The sequence below is a fragment of the Aspergillus heteromorphus genome, assembly GCF_003184545.1.
Source record: "Aspergillus heteromorphus CBS 117.55 chromosome Unknown BO70scaffold_32, whole genome shotgun sequence".
NCBI lineage: Eukaryota > Fungi > Ascomycota > Eurotiomycetes > Eurotiales > Aspergillaceae > Aspergillus > Aspergillus heteromorphus.
In genome coordinates this window covers 21,841-35,491 of record NW_020290437.1, presented here as the reverse complement: position 1 = coordinate 35,491, position 13,651 = coordinate 21,841, and the positions used below count along the sequence as shown (strand labels likewise).

The 13,651-nt window shown below is 53.2% G+C and overlaps 6 protein-coding genes across 6 annotated transcripts; 2 read left to right on the top strand and 4 right to left on the bottom strand.

Moving 5' to 3' along the window:
* Positions 1-107: 107 nt before the first annotated feature.
* On the top strand, positions 108-2,402 carry BO70DRAFT_365607 (serine/threonine-protein kinase). The gene is made up of 5 exons (XM_025544111.1): positions 108-376; positions 758-809; positions 878-1,085; positions 1,135-1,291; positions 1,356-2,402. The coding sequence occupies exons 1-5, from the start codon at positions 370-372 to the stop codon at positions 2,144-2,146; spliced, it is 1,215 nt and encodes a 404-aa protein (XP_025395640.1). The 5' UTR covers positions 108-369; the 3' UTR covers positions 2,147-2,402.
* Positions 2,403-2,969: 567 nt separating this feature from the next.
* On the top strand, positions 2,970-4,573 carry BO70DRAFT_343923 (acetylornithine transaminase; the record flags this gene model as incomplete). The annotated part of the gene is made up of 3 exons (XM_025541438.1): positions 2,970-3,148; positions 3,210-3,443; positions 3,506-4,573. Exons 1-3 carry the CDS (start codon positions 3,029-3,031, stop codon positions 4,571-4,573), a joined length of 1,422 nt encoding a protein of 473 aa, XP_025395639.1. The 5' UTR covers positions 2,970-3,028.
* A 127-nt stretch (positions 4,574-4,700) lies between these two features.
* Positions 4,701-5,897, bottom strand: BO70DRAFT_144391 (putative FHA domain protein SNIP1). The gene has a single exon (XM_025538147.1). It carries the CDS (start codon positions 5,864-5,866, stop codon positions 4,829-4,831), a length of 1,038 nt encoding a protein of 345 aa, XP_025395638.1. The 5' UTR covers positions 5,867-5,897; the 3' UTR covers positions 4,701-4,828.
* A 512-nt stretch (positions 5,898-6,409) lies between these two features.
* BO70DRAFT_365605 (uridine-cytidine N-ribohydrolase) lies at positions 6,410-7,747 on the bottom strand. Its single transcript, XM_025544110.1, has 2 exons — positions 7,160-7,747; positions 6,410-7,089 (listed from the first exon to the last, which is right to left on the bottom strand). The coding sequence occupies exons 1-2, from the start codon at positions 7,733-7,735 to the stop codon at positions 6,532-6,534; spliced, it is 1,134 nt and encodes a 377-aa protein (XP_025395637.1). The 5' UTR covers positions 7,736-7,747; the 3' UTR covers positions 6,410-6,531.
* A 556-nt stretch (positions 7,748-8,303) lies between these two features.
* BO70DRAFT_144177 (C2H2-type zinc finger protein) lies at positions 8,304-10,969 on the bottom strand. The gene is made up of 7 exons (XM_025538146.1): positions 10,747-10,969; positions 9,218-10,673; positions 9,034-9,174; positions 8,909-8,985; positions 8,830-8,857; positions 8,716-8,778; positions 8,304-8,664 (listed from the first exon to the last, which is right to left on the bottom strand). The coding sequence occupies exons 2-7, from the start codon at positions 10,539-10,541 to the stop codon at positions 8,561-8,563; spliced, it is 1,737 nt and encodes a 578-aa protein (XP_025395636.1). The 5' UTR covers positions 10,542-10,673; positions 10,747-10,969; the 3' UTR covers positions 8,304-8,560.
* Positions 10,970-11,794: 825 nt separating this feature from the next.
* BO70DRAFT_365602 (SDR family oxidoreductase) lies at positions 11,795-12,897 on the bottom strand. The gene is made up of 2 exons (XM_025544109.1): positions 12,344-12,897; positions 11,795-12,266 (listed from the first exon to the last, which is right to left on the bottom strand). The coding sequence occupies exons 1-2, from the start codon at positions 12,816-12,818 to the stop codon at positions 11,887-11,889; spliced, it is 855 nt and encodes a 284-aa protein (XP_025395635.1). The 5' UTR covers positions 12,819-12,897; the 3' UTR covers positions 11,795-11,886.
* Positions 12,898-13,651: the final 754 nt, after the last annotated feature.

The following is a 13,651-nucleotide window of genomic DNA, read 5'->3' as shown; positions in this document are numbered from 1 at the left end:
CCAGGTACGGCGCGGTGTTTACGTTCCTTCCCTGGCCTAATTTTCCCCCCTATTGTTAGCTACCCGTAAGCCAGTCTCTTCCTTTCTCCCTCGAGCGCCTCTCTACACGGACACCCCGTTAGCCTGTCACACTATACTGTCACAGGCCTCCAGAAGTTAAATCATATACTCATCATCATCTTCTCTTCATCTATCTAGATAGTCCTACCGTCGACGATATCGTTCGTTCCCACGCCTCTGTCATCTCGCTTCCACTGCCCCTCTTCTCGCGTGCGGGGTTTCGATCAGCTTCGCGCTCGCTGGCTTTAAAGCCCACCGCACACTACAACTTAATTCCGAGGGTCTTCTCTAAGGCCTCGCCTAGTCGCAATGAGTTGTAGGTCTCGCGCTTTTGTTTTTTTTTTTTTTTTTTTTTTTTTTTTTTTCTCTCGATCTTTATTCCAAGTCCCCTATACTCTGTTCCACCCCGTCTCCTACAATGTGGCATGCTGCTCGGGCTGGCCTGGCTTGTCATTGACAGTTGTCATCTTTCTCCTTCACGATCAACACCATGTCATTGCCAGTTCTCCGCGCAATCGCTTGGACCGATTGTGTGCATGTGGCAGGCATCTTCGTTCTTCTCTGTCTTTTCGGTTCGACCCTTCCGCGAGATGATCACACCGTCCCTGCCCCGCTCGTTGTTGACCGACCGGCTATTCTGCTTCTCCTCTCCGCATGCGTCTTATCCTCCGGTCGCTAACCAATGAATCTTCCGCAGTTCATAATATGCTCAATAAGCTGTCGGGACAGCCTGAGAGTTACGAGAAAAAGTACGCCCATGTCTGGGTTGCATCGCCCTGCGTCTTGGAAACAGATAATAACCGCTCTCCCGTCACAGGTCTCACTACAAGTTCGGACGGACGCTTGGTGCCGGCACATACGGTATCGTCCGTGAGGCGGACGGCGCCTCGGGAAAGGTCGCCATCAAGATTATCCTGAAGAAGAATGTCCGCGGAAATGAGCGCATGGTCTACGATGAGCTGGAGATGCTCCAGGCTCTCGACCATCCCAACATTGTCCATTTCGTCGATTGGTTCGAATCGAAAGTGAGTCGCGGAAGCCACCCCCGCTGCGCCTCGTCTAATCCCACGGCAGGATAAATTCTACATTGTCACGCAACTAGCCACTGGTGGCGAGCTGTTCGACCGGATTTGCGAGTACGGAAAGTTCACAGAGAAGGATGCGTCTCAAACCATCCGGCAGGTGCTCGGTGCCGTCCACTACCTGCACGAGCGGAATATCGTTCACCGAGGTACGTCTGGTCCCGACATCGCCTTTCCAAGGCTCGCTCTGATACTAATCTTCGATTTGGATAGACCTGAAGCCGGAAAACCTGCTGTACCTTACGCCGAAGCCCGACTCTCCCTTGGTTCTCGCCGACTTCGGTATTGCCAAGATGCTGGATAACCCGACCGAGGTCTTGACCAGCATGGCGGGCTCCTTCGGCTACGCGGCGCCGGAAGTCATGCTCAAGCAGGGCCACGGCAAGGCCGTCGACATGTGGTCGCTGGGTGTTATCACCTACACTCTTCTTTGCGGATACTCCCCCTTCCGGTCCGAAAGCCTGACCGACCTGATCGAGGAGTGTCGTAGCGGGAAGATCATCTTCCACGAGCGCTACTGGCGGGATGTCTCGAAGGATGCCAAGGACTTCATCCACACGTTGCTGCAGCCGGATCCTGCCAAGCGTGTCACGTCGGAGGAAGCCTTGAAGCACGTCTGGCTGACGGGTGAGTCGGCTAGCGACCGCGACTTGCTGCCCGAGATCCGCGCCTACCTTGCCCGGTCCCGTCTCCGCCGCGGCATCGAGATCATCAAACTGGCGAACCGCATCGAAGCGCTCAAGATGCACGAGGATGATGAGGACATCCCGAGCCCCATGGAGGGGGCGCCCGAGGAGGATGGCAAGGCTTCGCCGGCAACCTCACCTAACGGCAAGTCGGCATCCGCGACCGGTGACGATGATGCTACGAGGAAGAAGCGGAGCCTGAGCAAGGTCGCGCACGGGGCGATCTTCCGGGAGGTTGTCCTTGCCAAGGTGCGCGAGGCGAAGGAGAACGAGGAGCGGGAGAAGATGGAGCGGGAAGCGCGCGAGCGCAGTCACTAATGAGATTCCCGTCGGCGGCGTTGGTAGAGGCTTGATTTCCGTGCACCGAGACCATTCTTGTTTTGAGTCACGGACCATCACTGAACTGTTCTTCTGTGAATAACTTTCGATGATTCCCCGTCCATATACTTTGATCTGGCGTCTTGTCTTGTCTTATCTTGTTTCTTGGTTTGCTGTGAGGGCTTGATATTCGTCGAGACCCCTGGAGATAATATTCCCTTCAACGGATATGAAATATGATGGCTTGGATCGCTCAGGACTGTGTATACTGTAGGATCAGATCAGGTCAGATCATGATCATGACCATCATCCTAGATTGTGGCCAAATCAGGTGGACGGACATCACGTGGGGGAGTCCGCGAGAGGTTTGCGGCCTTACTGCCTGAGGTGCCAGGGTTTAGGAAGGTGTGAGGACTTGGCATGTGACTGGCCACGTGCCTGTGTTATGTAAGGTGGTTATGTGATCATGGGCGTCCGTTGCTGTGGTATATTTACCCCTCCAGTGCTTCGTAGTTGATCTTCTTCCCTTTTTGCCCCAAACTTAACTGTTTCCGTTAATTGTACTCGATATTTTTTTATCAAACTTCATCCGATACCATCACACTAGCGTACTCTTGTGATGTAGATAGATGGTAGATAGAAAGGGTATTATTTTCAGTAAACTGCCAAGTCTCCACATCTTATCTAAACTACGCACTAATCGCAAGCTAACCACCCTTCCTTTCTAAAACAAACATGGCAAACATCACGTGGTGAGTCATTTTTGTCCGATGTTCGGCTCGGATCGATAGGCCCTCCGGCGGCGTGTTTCTTTCTTGCCCAACGAGCCCATTGCTCCCTCCGTCTTGCAACTGCCATTCCCCCTGTCTACTACTCCTAAAGATGGCGCCCCTACACCTCGCCGCTCGGCGGCTACCGACTGCTAGGAGGTTAATTTCTAGTATCAAGCCTCCAGCGCAGCAGCGATTCGTCTCAGCGTCCACTGAGAATGTCAAGACTAAGGTAAGTAGTCCCCAAGGAGCTATGTCCACCTCGGTATATACTAACTCTACGCTTCTAATAGGTATCAGTACCGAATCCTGATCCTACAGCAGACTCCGCGTCTGTCGCCTTCATCAAAGACCAAGCCCCATACATGGTTCCCACCTACGTTCGACCGGCGCCGGTAATAGTCAAGGGCCAGGGCTGCTACCTGTGGGATATGGAGAATCGGAAGTATCTGGACCTTACAGCAGGCATTGCAGTCAACTCCCTCGGTCACTGCGATCCTGAGGTTGCGCAGATTATCTCGGAGCAGGTAGATATCTCTGATTCCCAGATTCCTACGGGCCTATCTTCTGACTGCAGGTATATCCCTAGGCCGAAGTACTTATCCATGCCTCAAACCTCTACTACAACGCCTGGACCGGCGCCCTCAGTAAATTGCTGATTGATGTCACTCGCAAGTCTGGTGCCATGCGCGACGCGTCCCAGGTATTCATTTCAAACTCTGGCACCGAGGCCAATGAAGCTGCAATCAAGTTTGCCCGCAAGGTTGGCCGTTCGCGCGACCCCTCGGGCGACAAGCATGAAGTTGTCTCCTTTTACAACTCATTTCACGGCCGTACAATGGGTGCCCTCTCTGCTACTCCCAACCCCAAATATCAGACCCCTTTCTCTCCCATGCTGCCCGGCTTCAAGTATGGCACATATAATGATGTGGCCCAGCTCCAGACTCTTGTCACTGAGAAGACCTGCGGTGTGATTGTTGAACCTATCCAGGGAGAGGGTGGTATTAACATCGCTACTCCGGAGTTCCTGACTGCTTTGCGCAAGCGCTGCGATGAGGTTGGAGCTGTTTTGATCTTTGATGAAATCCAGTGCGGTCTTTCTCGGACGGGTAGCTTCTGGGCCCACGCCCACCCTTCTCTAGCACCTGCCTCTGGCGAGGCTGCCCACCCGGATATCCTGACCTCTGCCAAGGCCCTGGGTAATGGTGTTCCCATTGGAGCTACCATCATCGCGGAGAAGGCCGTGGCCGGTCACATCCAGCCCGGTGACCACGGAACCACGTATGGCGGTAACCCGTTGGTGTGCCGTGTCGCTCATCATATTGTCAATCGCCTCGCCTCGCCAGAGCTGCAAAGCTCTGTTGAAACCAAGGGTGCTACCCTTGTGTCTGGCTTCAAAGCCCTGCAGAAGAAGTACCCCCAGGTCATCTCCGAGATCCGTGGCCGTGGGTTGATCCAGGGTGTCCAGCTCACCCCAGCGTTCATTGCGAAGGCCTCAGACCTGGTCACTGCTGCCCGGGAACATGGAATGCTGATTATTACTGCGGGCGAGGGCTGTATTCGCTTTGTTCCTCCCTTGACCATCACGGAAGAACAGCTCAAGACCGGCCTGAGGATTCTGGAGCAGGCTCTGGAGAAGGTGGTTTCCCAGGCTTGAATCGTCGGTTGACAGACTACACGGCAGGTATAAAAGTTGCTGAGATCTTTTTTTGTTTCGGTGTATATCTTCTTCTTCTTCATGATATGGCCTGTCTTCTGCTTGCTGGGTTTTGGGACATATTTATTTCGGCCATGATGGTTTTTATATAGACAGCGTGTTAGTGGAAATAGAGCAAGACCGACTATTTTTATTTTCACCAGTGAGATGTGTAATATAACCAGGCTGGTATATTCCTCAGAATAATATCCCCGCTCAAAGTGGGGATAGTATAAGAACATATTCGCGGGTGCTCAACCCAAACTGCAGAACATCCTTATCTCGTAATTCAACGTATCGCCCGGCGGGAATTACACTTCCATTCACTGTGGTGCCATTGGCGCTCTCCAGGTCGATTGTATATGGTTTAACAGACCCAATCCGGTCTCCAAACTGATTCCGCTTCTCGACAAAGCGGAATTGCAGCGCTGCATGCTGTTTGGAGCAACTTGGATGCTCCAAAGGAAAATCAACCACCAGATGTTCCCGCCCTATGAGCCAACAGCTACGGACATTCAGCTCTACTATCTCAAGAAGATCCTTCTCCTTGAACACGTATAGACGCCAGGGTTCCTTTGCCGGCGGCTTGCGCGCCTCTGGAGGTTCGTGGTATTTGAGAACAACAGAGCTGCCATTGATGTCCACGGTCTTGCTCTCGGCAGCCAATCGCCCTGTTTGGGCGAAATTCGGTTTCTCCTTCTCCAGCGGAGGAGGGCCTGTTGACTCTCCTACCGATGCCATTTGAGATGAGGTATATGAGTCTTTCTGAGGGGGGAGTGGTTGCGTTGATCGTACAGGAGCGCGTGAGTCCGGACTTCGCGAGCGTCTGGAAAGGGAGCGGGATCGGGGGTCGTCGCGGCGTCTCTGAGCAGAGTTTTTTCGGTCGTGATGACGACGGTGCGAGGATCTCTGGTAGGAAGTAGAAGGCCGGTGCTGATGTTGCCTCCGGTCTTCTTTATCCTCTGGGGTTTCTTCCCCCCGACCTCGGTCTCTGTAATGATGTCTATGGTCTCTTTTATGGGTTCCTCGTTCCTCCGGGCTGCGTGATGAACGTCTTCTCCGTCGGGAGCCGTCTCTTCGCGAGTTTCGATCCCTGTCGCAGTGTCGCGAACCGCCGCCACGATCGTTGTTGTTGTTGTTGTCGTTGTCGTCATCGCGCGCTCGCAGTCGATGTCGCTGCTCACGGTCGGGGTCTGGTGAATCAGACGGTGAACGGGGTCGCCTTCGACTGTAGCCGTCGATTGTTTCGGGCATTTTTGGTATGCCTGTAGAGTAGTAACAAATCTGTCCAGGGATTCTATTGACTGGACGCCGGAGTTAACCACAAGCGAGCGGAAGAGGCGAGCAGAGGTCACGTGATGGTTCTGGGAACCCACCACGTGACCTAATTATGTAAGGTGATTAACTAACTATGTGGTGCTGCTTCGCGCAGGAGGCGAAGAAGATCAGGAGCTTCGGTCCACTCTCGACTCTTGCCCAGTCTGACTGGTGGGCCCGACGCGGGCCCGAAGACAGACTCTCAGGTCCATCGCCTTGGCCGCTTGCATGCAGGTGGACCTGGAGACGCCGAACTCTGTCATTAGAACAGGCACATCGATGCGCTCACGGCACTTGGCCTGGGGATTGATGTGGACGAGGAGGAGTTCGTCAGACGGCTAGCAGTCAACGCGGAGGCCTGGCCATCAAAGGAATTCTATGGACCCGACAGAGGGATTTGAGAGTGGTAGTGCTATGTGTATGACTGGTATAGCGAGAACACTTGCATACGATCGAGTAGCATTCTGATAAAATACTGAAGGCAAATTATGATCTTTTGTCTTCTATATCCGATGGATCTATCTAATCGTGATATGGAACTCTATCTCCTAATCTCATCACACATATAACCAAGTAAAGGATGACCCAAACGCCCCGGGCATCTAAGCCGAGGCCTTACGCGCAGCATTGCAAGCATCCGCCCGCTTGATGCAATCATTGATCATAGCCCAGAAGGCATCCAGATCCACTCCGCGAGGAATACACACTCCCTTCGGCGACGGCTCAGCCACCGAGCGACCCAGGGCGCCGACCAATGCGGGATCCGCCCCCCACGTCCCATGCAGCCCGTCCGTAATGATATTGACGGCGAAACGCTCTCCGTCGCGGTCATCGAACTTCAACGCCTGCTCCGGGTGCTTCTTCGCGTAGGAGGGGTTCAGGGTCGACAAGATCACCGCCACGGCCAGGGGGTCGTGGAGGGGAGGGCCCGACGCGAGCCCGAAGACAGATTCGTAGGTCGACGCAAAGAAGATCAGGAGCTCGTACAGCATCTGTCGAAGGGTGGTGGGCTCGACGGAGGGGTCGTCCACGCCGTGGCGGACGAGGTTCCGCACCGTGCTGGTAGCGAGCACCTGGTGCGTGAGGTCGAGGGTGATCAGGGTCGTCTTCGGGGCGACAATCGGGTCGCTGCAGATTGCTTGGGAGGCTTCGGGATCACACTGGTGATGTCGTCAGTCCGGACCGACTGGTCCCCAAAACATACGAATTCACGAGGGGGGGGAGACATACATAGAGGTTAAACTCAGCCAGGGGTGTAATATTTCCAATCCGGTTCTCCTCCCCCTCAAGTCTACTCATCGGCGCATCGGTGAAACCCTCACCCACACCTCCTCCCATGATAGTCAGACCCCGAATGTGCTCCCCGACCTCAGGGAAAGTCGCGAACAGCAGCGCAACATTCGTCAAGGTTCCGGTCGCCACAACCCACGCGGTGTCCTTAGGCTGCGCCATCAGAGCGTCCCGCATCGCAAGGATGGGGTTCTTGTCCGTGATCGGGGCCCTCGAGGCCTTGGGCAGGAGATCTGTCCCATCGAGACCGGAGTCGCCTGCCATTATGGATATTATGTTGGTATTTCTCCGCGGTGCTGCTGTGGATACGTGGCAGCACTTACCGTGGATGTTCGGAGCATGCAGCGCGGGTCTGCAGAACGGCTTCTTGCTTCCAGGATATACGGGGATTTCTGGGCGACCGATGGCCTCCAGGACGCGGGTCGCGTTGATGGTGGTGTTCTCCAGAGAGGCGTTGCCGTGGATAGTGGTGATGCCGAGCAGGTTCAGAGAGGGGTGGTGGGCTGCGATGAGCATGGCGAATGCGTCCTTGGAGATGATCAATCGTCTGCACGGTCCGGGTCATGGATCATGGGTTATACTCACATCGTGGCCTGAGAATGATGGTTAGCTTATGCAAGATAAGTGACGGAGAGGGTTTGTAGAAAGACTCACCTGGATCGCAGTCCAGCCAGAGGGGGATTGGCATGTCATCTGTGGAGGTCATGGTGGTGCAAGCCTTTTGAAGCAGAAGCCTTTGTTCATGGAAACTATTGACTCAATAATCAGAAAAGCAATGCGGGGAGTTCCGGCCTGGCCGCTTGATAAGAAAACGCCGGGCCGATAAGGCAGACAGGCGGGGCCACGGGGTCAGAGCAGCCCTAAGCCCTACCTTCCCGATCGGGTGCCGATTATTGATGCTCGATCCACGCCTGCTGGCCTGAGGCAGCGAGTTCCCTCTTCCCAGGGTTAAATGGGTGGTCTGGTGTGGTGAGGTGATAGCGAGATAGTGTGTTTCTAGCAGCTCCCTTTATCTTTCAACTTTTCAATTTGATTTTGTTGATGTAGTAAGGTGGATTATGAGAGGCGTTCTCATGAATCACATGGAAATAAAACTCGAAGTAGTAGTAGTGGTAGTAGTAGTAGTAGTAGTAGAAGAATTTATTAACCTGATATAGTCGGCCCACTACGGCCCGCTGTGCAGGTGTTCTCTTGACTCCAGAGATGAGGTAAATCATGGCATCCTGCATCGCTCATCGCCGTACTCCATCTGATCATGTCTCATCGCTATAAACCCATCGCCTGCCTATATGCAATTGATCTGCGCCGATCTGGCCGCCTGGCCCGCCTGGCCTGTCTAACTCACGCCACCTCGGGGAAGGCAAGGCCGAAAGTCTCCATCACCGGGGAGGGGAGTGACGTGCCGTCATCTTTGTGTGTAGTTTTCAAATGTCGTTTTAACTGGTCTAGTACCCTGTCAGTGTGCTCCTTGGATTGATTGAATCACATGCTCGTACCATGTCGTGTGAAGCTCTTTGTGCAGCCAAGGTAATAGCATTTGTGTCTCCGTTCGCCATGCGCTGGTACCGGTTAGCCCTCTTTATCTTTCCGAGCGGATGAAGGTAGCATACTTAACCGATGACTAGACATATTCGAGGACTAAATTTCTGTTAGCTATAGGCCCATCTCCTACAATAGGAGTATACTTACATCGCCTGTTTGAAAGTTACATCCTGGGTATGTACACTTGAAGGGCTTTTCGCCCGTGTGTGTCCGAGAATGCGTTTCTATCCCGTCAGCTTCTTATTCGGATGATAAGAAATAAAAGCACATACTTAGCTCACTGCTGTCGGTAAACGACTTCCCGCAATCAGGACACTTGTACGGCTTCTCCCCCCGATGACTTCGCTCATGGCGCTCCAAGGTGGCCTGTCGCGCGAATTTCTTCCCGCAGACGGTGCATTTGAAATTTTTATCTGTATTGTCAGCACAGCCCAAGAAGCAGAGCGAAGTACCTACAATTGCTGTGCGTCAGGAAATGTCCCTGAAGCTTTGACTTCTGCGAAAACGGCTCGTCCGGCCGATGACATCCATCCCAGCAGCAGTAGTATCCGAGACCCTTGGCTCCCTCCACCGTCCCCATATGACATGCCACCAAGTGCCCCTGCAGTCCGCAGGAGTCGGCAAAGGCGGCACCGCAGGGCGTTTTTACCCCATTTGTCTTGGTGGTCCAGCGGCAGATGTACAACTCGGTATCGGGGGAGTATTCCGGACTGGTCAGCACAGATGACGCTCCCCCATCCAGCGGGGGAGGGGTCTCGGCCGGACTCAACTGCGAGCTAACACTAGACCGCGAGTGGCGCGAGTAAGGAGAGTATGGCCCGTACGGATGAATATGCGCGTGTCCGTGCGTTCGACACCGATGAACATGTGTACGGCATGGTTTCCAGTGATCGGTGGCTTGATGATTGTGCGGCGGGCTTTTGATCTCGTTTGGTGGGTGAGGCTGAGGATGAGCGTGGTGCGAGTGGTGCAGGTGATGCGGATGGTGTGGAATATGGAAGCAGGTAGGCGGGTTCGAGGAGCTATCAGCAGGCTTTTCTTGTCCAGGACAGTCCTGCACTTGATGTGTATGCAATGGGTGGCATCCAGACAGATCAGGGCAGACGCTCATCATATGAAACACATCTGCTGGATTGACTGCGTTCTGAACAGGCAACCATGAGTTCATGTGGTGTGCGTCTTTGGTGAAATCATGACAGTGGAAATGTTGATGACTGTGAGTGTGGCAGTGGGACATAGAAGCTGTATAAGGAGTGAGGAAGGCATCATTCGGGACAGAGGCAACTAAATCTGTGACCGGGTGCGTCGCTGTCTTGAGTGGCTCGCCGTGGGCTGGTGGGATAGCAGTCGAGGAGAGCAAGTCGTTCGTCTCAATGTTGAGAGGAGATCCCAGTCCTAAGAGAGACTCGAGACTGTGTTCGCCGTCTGTATTGCCATCAGGGCCGAAGCAATGCTCATCAAAGCAGACTGGTTCAGTATCTTTGCAATGGTCGTCGTCACAGTGTGATACAGAGCATACGAGGGCTTCCTCGCAGTCGACAAAGCCATCACAGACAGATGGACAGGTCAGAGAGCAGTTGTCCACATCACAGCACTCCTCGTCAACAGGGCACTCCTTGTCCACATCACAACGAGGAGGCGGAGGAGGGTGTTCCTCATCAGGGCAGCTCCATTGGGCTGGATGCGCCTCGGAGGAATCGTCCGCCTCTTTTCTATCCAGGTGGAATGCCTCCCAGTGGCATTCAAGACAGAAGTCGTCCTTCTTTGTGTGCGACGCCATGGTGTCGAATGAAAGGACAACCGACGGGCCTTGAAATGGGGGACCAGATATCGTGTCTCAGATCGATCCCAGCAGGCGGGGGGGGGGGTTCAGTCGCAGTGCAGAGGGGCCGTCTCGGAGATCTGCCTGTGCCTGTCGCAAGCATATAAGTGGCGAGTTAGCCGGTCCTCCACCACCCACGCGAGCGGGATGAGGTCGCCCTTACCGATCGAAACGAATGAAAGGCCGCAGGTTCTGCGACCGATCGTCAAATAGGGAGGGGGGCTAAAGGCTGTGGTGCGACTGGGCCATGGGCAGCGATCACCAGGGATGAAGAATCGCCAACGTCGACAGAGAGAGAAGAGACAGACCGCCTGAGAGCGAGGGGGGGGAGGACCTTGGGAGCCAGCATGAGGGCGCGAACTGGATACAGTAAGTTCAGGTCGTCATACGCTGTCTCCAATGTAGTAGATAGATCGTGGGAGTGGCAGGTGTCTGGGAGGGCGTGATAGTGACTGTGGGTGCCGGTGGGTGCCTGGAGAGGAGATGGGGGGGAGGAGCAGGGCTGCGCGAATAGGGCAGTCTTTTTCGGGCAGGATACCGTTGCAATACGCAGATCTAATCGGGGCACTGGGGACCTTGCGGACGAGGACCTTGGGGGATGGCGTCATGGGCCTTTGACCGGCCCAGCGAATGATACGGCCTGAAATGTCAGAATCTGCTTCACCCAGATTGCTTTTCCCCTTTCTACGATTCCGTAGTCTCGATGGGAACGACGGCCATGGATAAATAACAATGATTGATTATGAGTGAGGGAAAAGAAAAGGCACTGAGGCGAGTCTGGAACTGTGGCCCAGGCGGAAAATTTTCTGGGTCGGATTCTGCCCGCCAAATGATGGCCGCCGCCTTGGGTGACGATCCGGAGTATCTAATTCTACGGGGTGGCCCACACCTGGCTAGTCACGTGATTATCGGTGGCCTCCCCAAGGCAACGATTCCAATAATATTGTGCGCGCGGGGCCCAAGGCGGCCCCGCATGCCGTGATCCTGCTGACCAATTGCTTACGTACATGAAGGCCTGCAGCCTGCGCAGTCAGGCAGAAACGTGATCGTCGATCGGGCCTATCTATCTGCCATCCATATACATAGGGAGGTCACTTCCTTTCGCTTGCGGGGTAATCAGACGGATACCAGTTGACGACCTCCTTCAGAAGTCCCCAAGGGCCCAGTTTTCCATCCTTCAAGCTTTTACCAGACATAATCGTCGAAATTTGAATCCCAAATTCTATTTTCTCTACTATTTTGATCAATGATGTAATCCCGAAAGAAGTATATCACAGAATATCCAATCCCGCAGACATCTATTTCAGTAACTGGTCGAATAAGCAATCTTCTTCATCATTGTCAGGTTCTCTTGCAAGGCGTCACATTTTGTCTGAAAGCGATCAAAGCAATCAGGACCAAGCGGTAACCGAAGCATATCTTCTGTCCCGACTCCCAAGCCTGTACACGTCACTACTTCGAGAATACGTTGCGCGGCTTTGATAGGATCCCCATTCTGTTTCCCGTCCAGATCTTTAAAATGCTGCAGAGTATCACCCAAAGGCGTTCCAATATAGTCCTGGTTCAGCCCCGCGGCAGGCTCCACGAAGGTAGAGAAGAACTTCGTGCGGAAGAGGCCTGGTTCAACCAGGATAACTCGTATACCGAACGATTTCAGTTCCTTGGAAAGACTTTCCGACATCCCTATATAATTATCATGTGAGCACTCTCTTCGATCTAGATATCAATCACACGGAACTATATAGAGAGAAATTACTCACCCTCCACCGCAAACTTCGACCCAGCATACATCGCACAAGACGGTAGTCCATCCAGCCCCGCAATACTGCTGATATTGACCACCGTCCCGGACTTCTGCGCCCGCATAAACGGCAAAACACCCTTCAACACCCGGACCGGACCAAAGACATTCGTGCTAAACTGGGTCTCGATTTCGGATTCGGTCATGTCTTCGATACTGCCTATCAGGGAGTATGCGGCGTTGTTCACCACCACATCGATAGAGCCTCCAGCTTGGCAAATCGCATCTTTCACGGTCTTAGTCGTGTCAGGGGATGTCACATCGAGCTTCAGCCATTGGCCCCCTAGTTCTTCGATTTGGGGGTTTTCCTGCGCGGCTTTGATGGGGTTGCGGGCTGTTGCAATGACTTTGTGGCCGGCTCGTAGGACGGTTTCGGCTATGGCGGTTCCAAGGCCGGAGGAAGAGCCGGTGATGAGCCAGGTCTGGGGCGCCATTATGGGCATTTGATTTCGGCAGGTAGCTTCAAGGGGTTAAGGAGAACAAAAGGGAAAAGGCTTACCATTATTATATACTGATGCATCTATTGGCGCTAAATATGCATTACCGGAGTTAGACACGTCGTTGTCATATCAGTCAGATCATGTCTGGCCATAGATCGGACTTTGCGGAATTAGCAAGTAAAATCCGCCCTCTTGGGGGCTTGTGGCTTAAACGCGGCCACTTGCCGTAGTTTACCACACTAACTAGCCTTTGTGCATATCAAAAAGCTTCACCTTGCCCCGAGGCCCCACTGCCCCATATAGATAACTCTTGTGTCTTGTTCCCTCCTGACTGCTGCGTGCTTTGACCAAGTGTCACCCGGCTGCGCGTGATCACCACAGATATGATTCGCGGTCCTGTTTTTGCTCCGTGGCCCGCCCGTGGCCGGCCATACTAGTAATTATTTATCCAGTGTCTTCCCCCTCCGCTATACTTATAGTAGTATATCTTCGTTGATTGCTGGCACTGCTTTGAATTAATTTGATAGACCAGTTCGAATTATATAGTCTGTTATATACTAAACCGCCGCTGGCTCTAAGATAAGTATATTATAATTATCTTAATATATATATATTATATATATATATATCTTCTGTCCTCACAGTCTCTGTTGGAGTTTTGATAAGGATTGCGTGATTAAGATACTAGTGTGAAGAAGATATATCTATCGCGAAGCCAAGGTATGATCTGTAACCGACCCCAACGCCTCAACGGAGTTGACGCATCAACACAATCAGGCAAGGGATGCGATTCTTTAAACAACCACCAATCCTTCAAATTTTGATAA

Bases quoted from the DNA above. Each gene is read 5' to 3' on its own strand.
- BO70DRAFT_365607 (XM_025544111.1), top strand. The intron at 810-877 runs GTACGCCCATGT...CTCCCGTCACAG, and splicing joins CCTGAGAGTTACGAGAAAAA to GTCTCACTACAAGTTCGGAC. The intron at 1,292-1,355 runs GTACGTCTGGTC...CGATTTGGATAG, and splicing joins GCGGAATATCGTTCACCGAG to ACCTGAAGCCGGAAAACCTG.
- BO70DRAFT_144391 (XM_025538147.1), bottom strand. From the start codon at position 5,866: ATGCCCGAAACAATCGACGGCTACAGTCGAAGGCGACCCCGTTCACCG.
- BO70DRAFT_365605 (XM_025544110.1), bottom strand. From the start codon at position 7,735: ATGCTCATCGCAGCCCACCACCCCTCTCTGAACCTGCTCGGCATCACC. The intron at 7,090-7,159 runs GTATGTCTCCCC...CGACATCACCAG, and splicing joins TGGCTGAGTTTAACCTCTAT to TGTGATCCCGAAGCCTCCCA.
- BO70DRAFT_144177 (XM_025538146.1), bottom strand. From the start codon at position 10,541: ATGGCGTCGCACACAAAGAAGGACGACTTCTGTCTTGAATGCCACTGG. The intron at 9,175-9,217 runs GTAGGTACTTCG...CTGACAATACAG, and splicing joins TTTCCTGACGCACAGCAATT to ATAAAAATTTCAAATGCACC. The intron at 8,858-8,908 runs GTAAGTATACTC...ACAGAAATTTAG, and splicing joins GTAACTTTCAAACAGGCGAT to TCCTCGAATATGTCTAGTCA.
- BO70DRAFT_365602 (XM_025544109.1), bottom strand. From the start codon at position 12,818: ATGGCGCCCCAGACCTGGCTCATCACCGGCTCTTCCTCCGGCCTTGGA. The intron at 12,267-12,343 runs GTGAGTAATTTC...ATAATTATATAG, and splicing joins GTCGAAGTTTGCGGTGGAGG to GGATGTCGGAAAGTCTTTCC.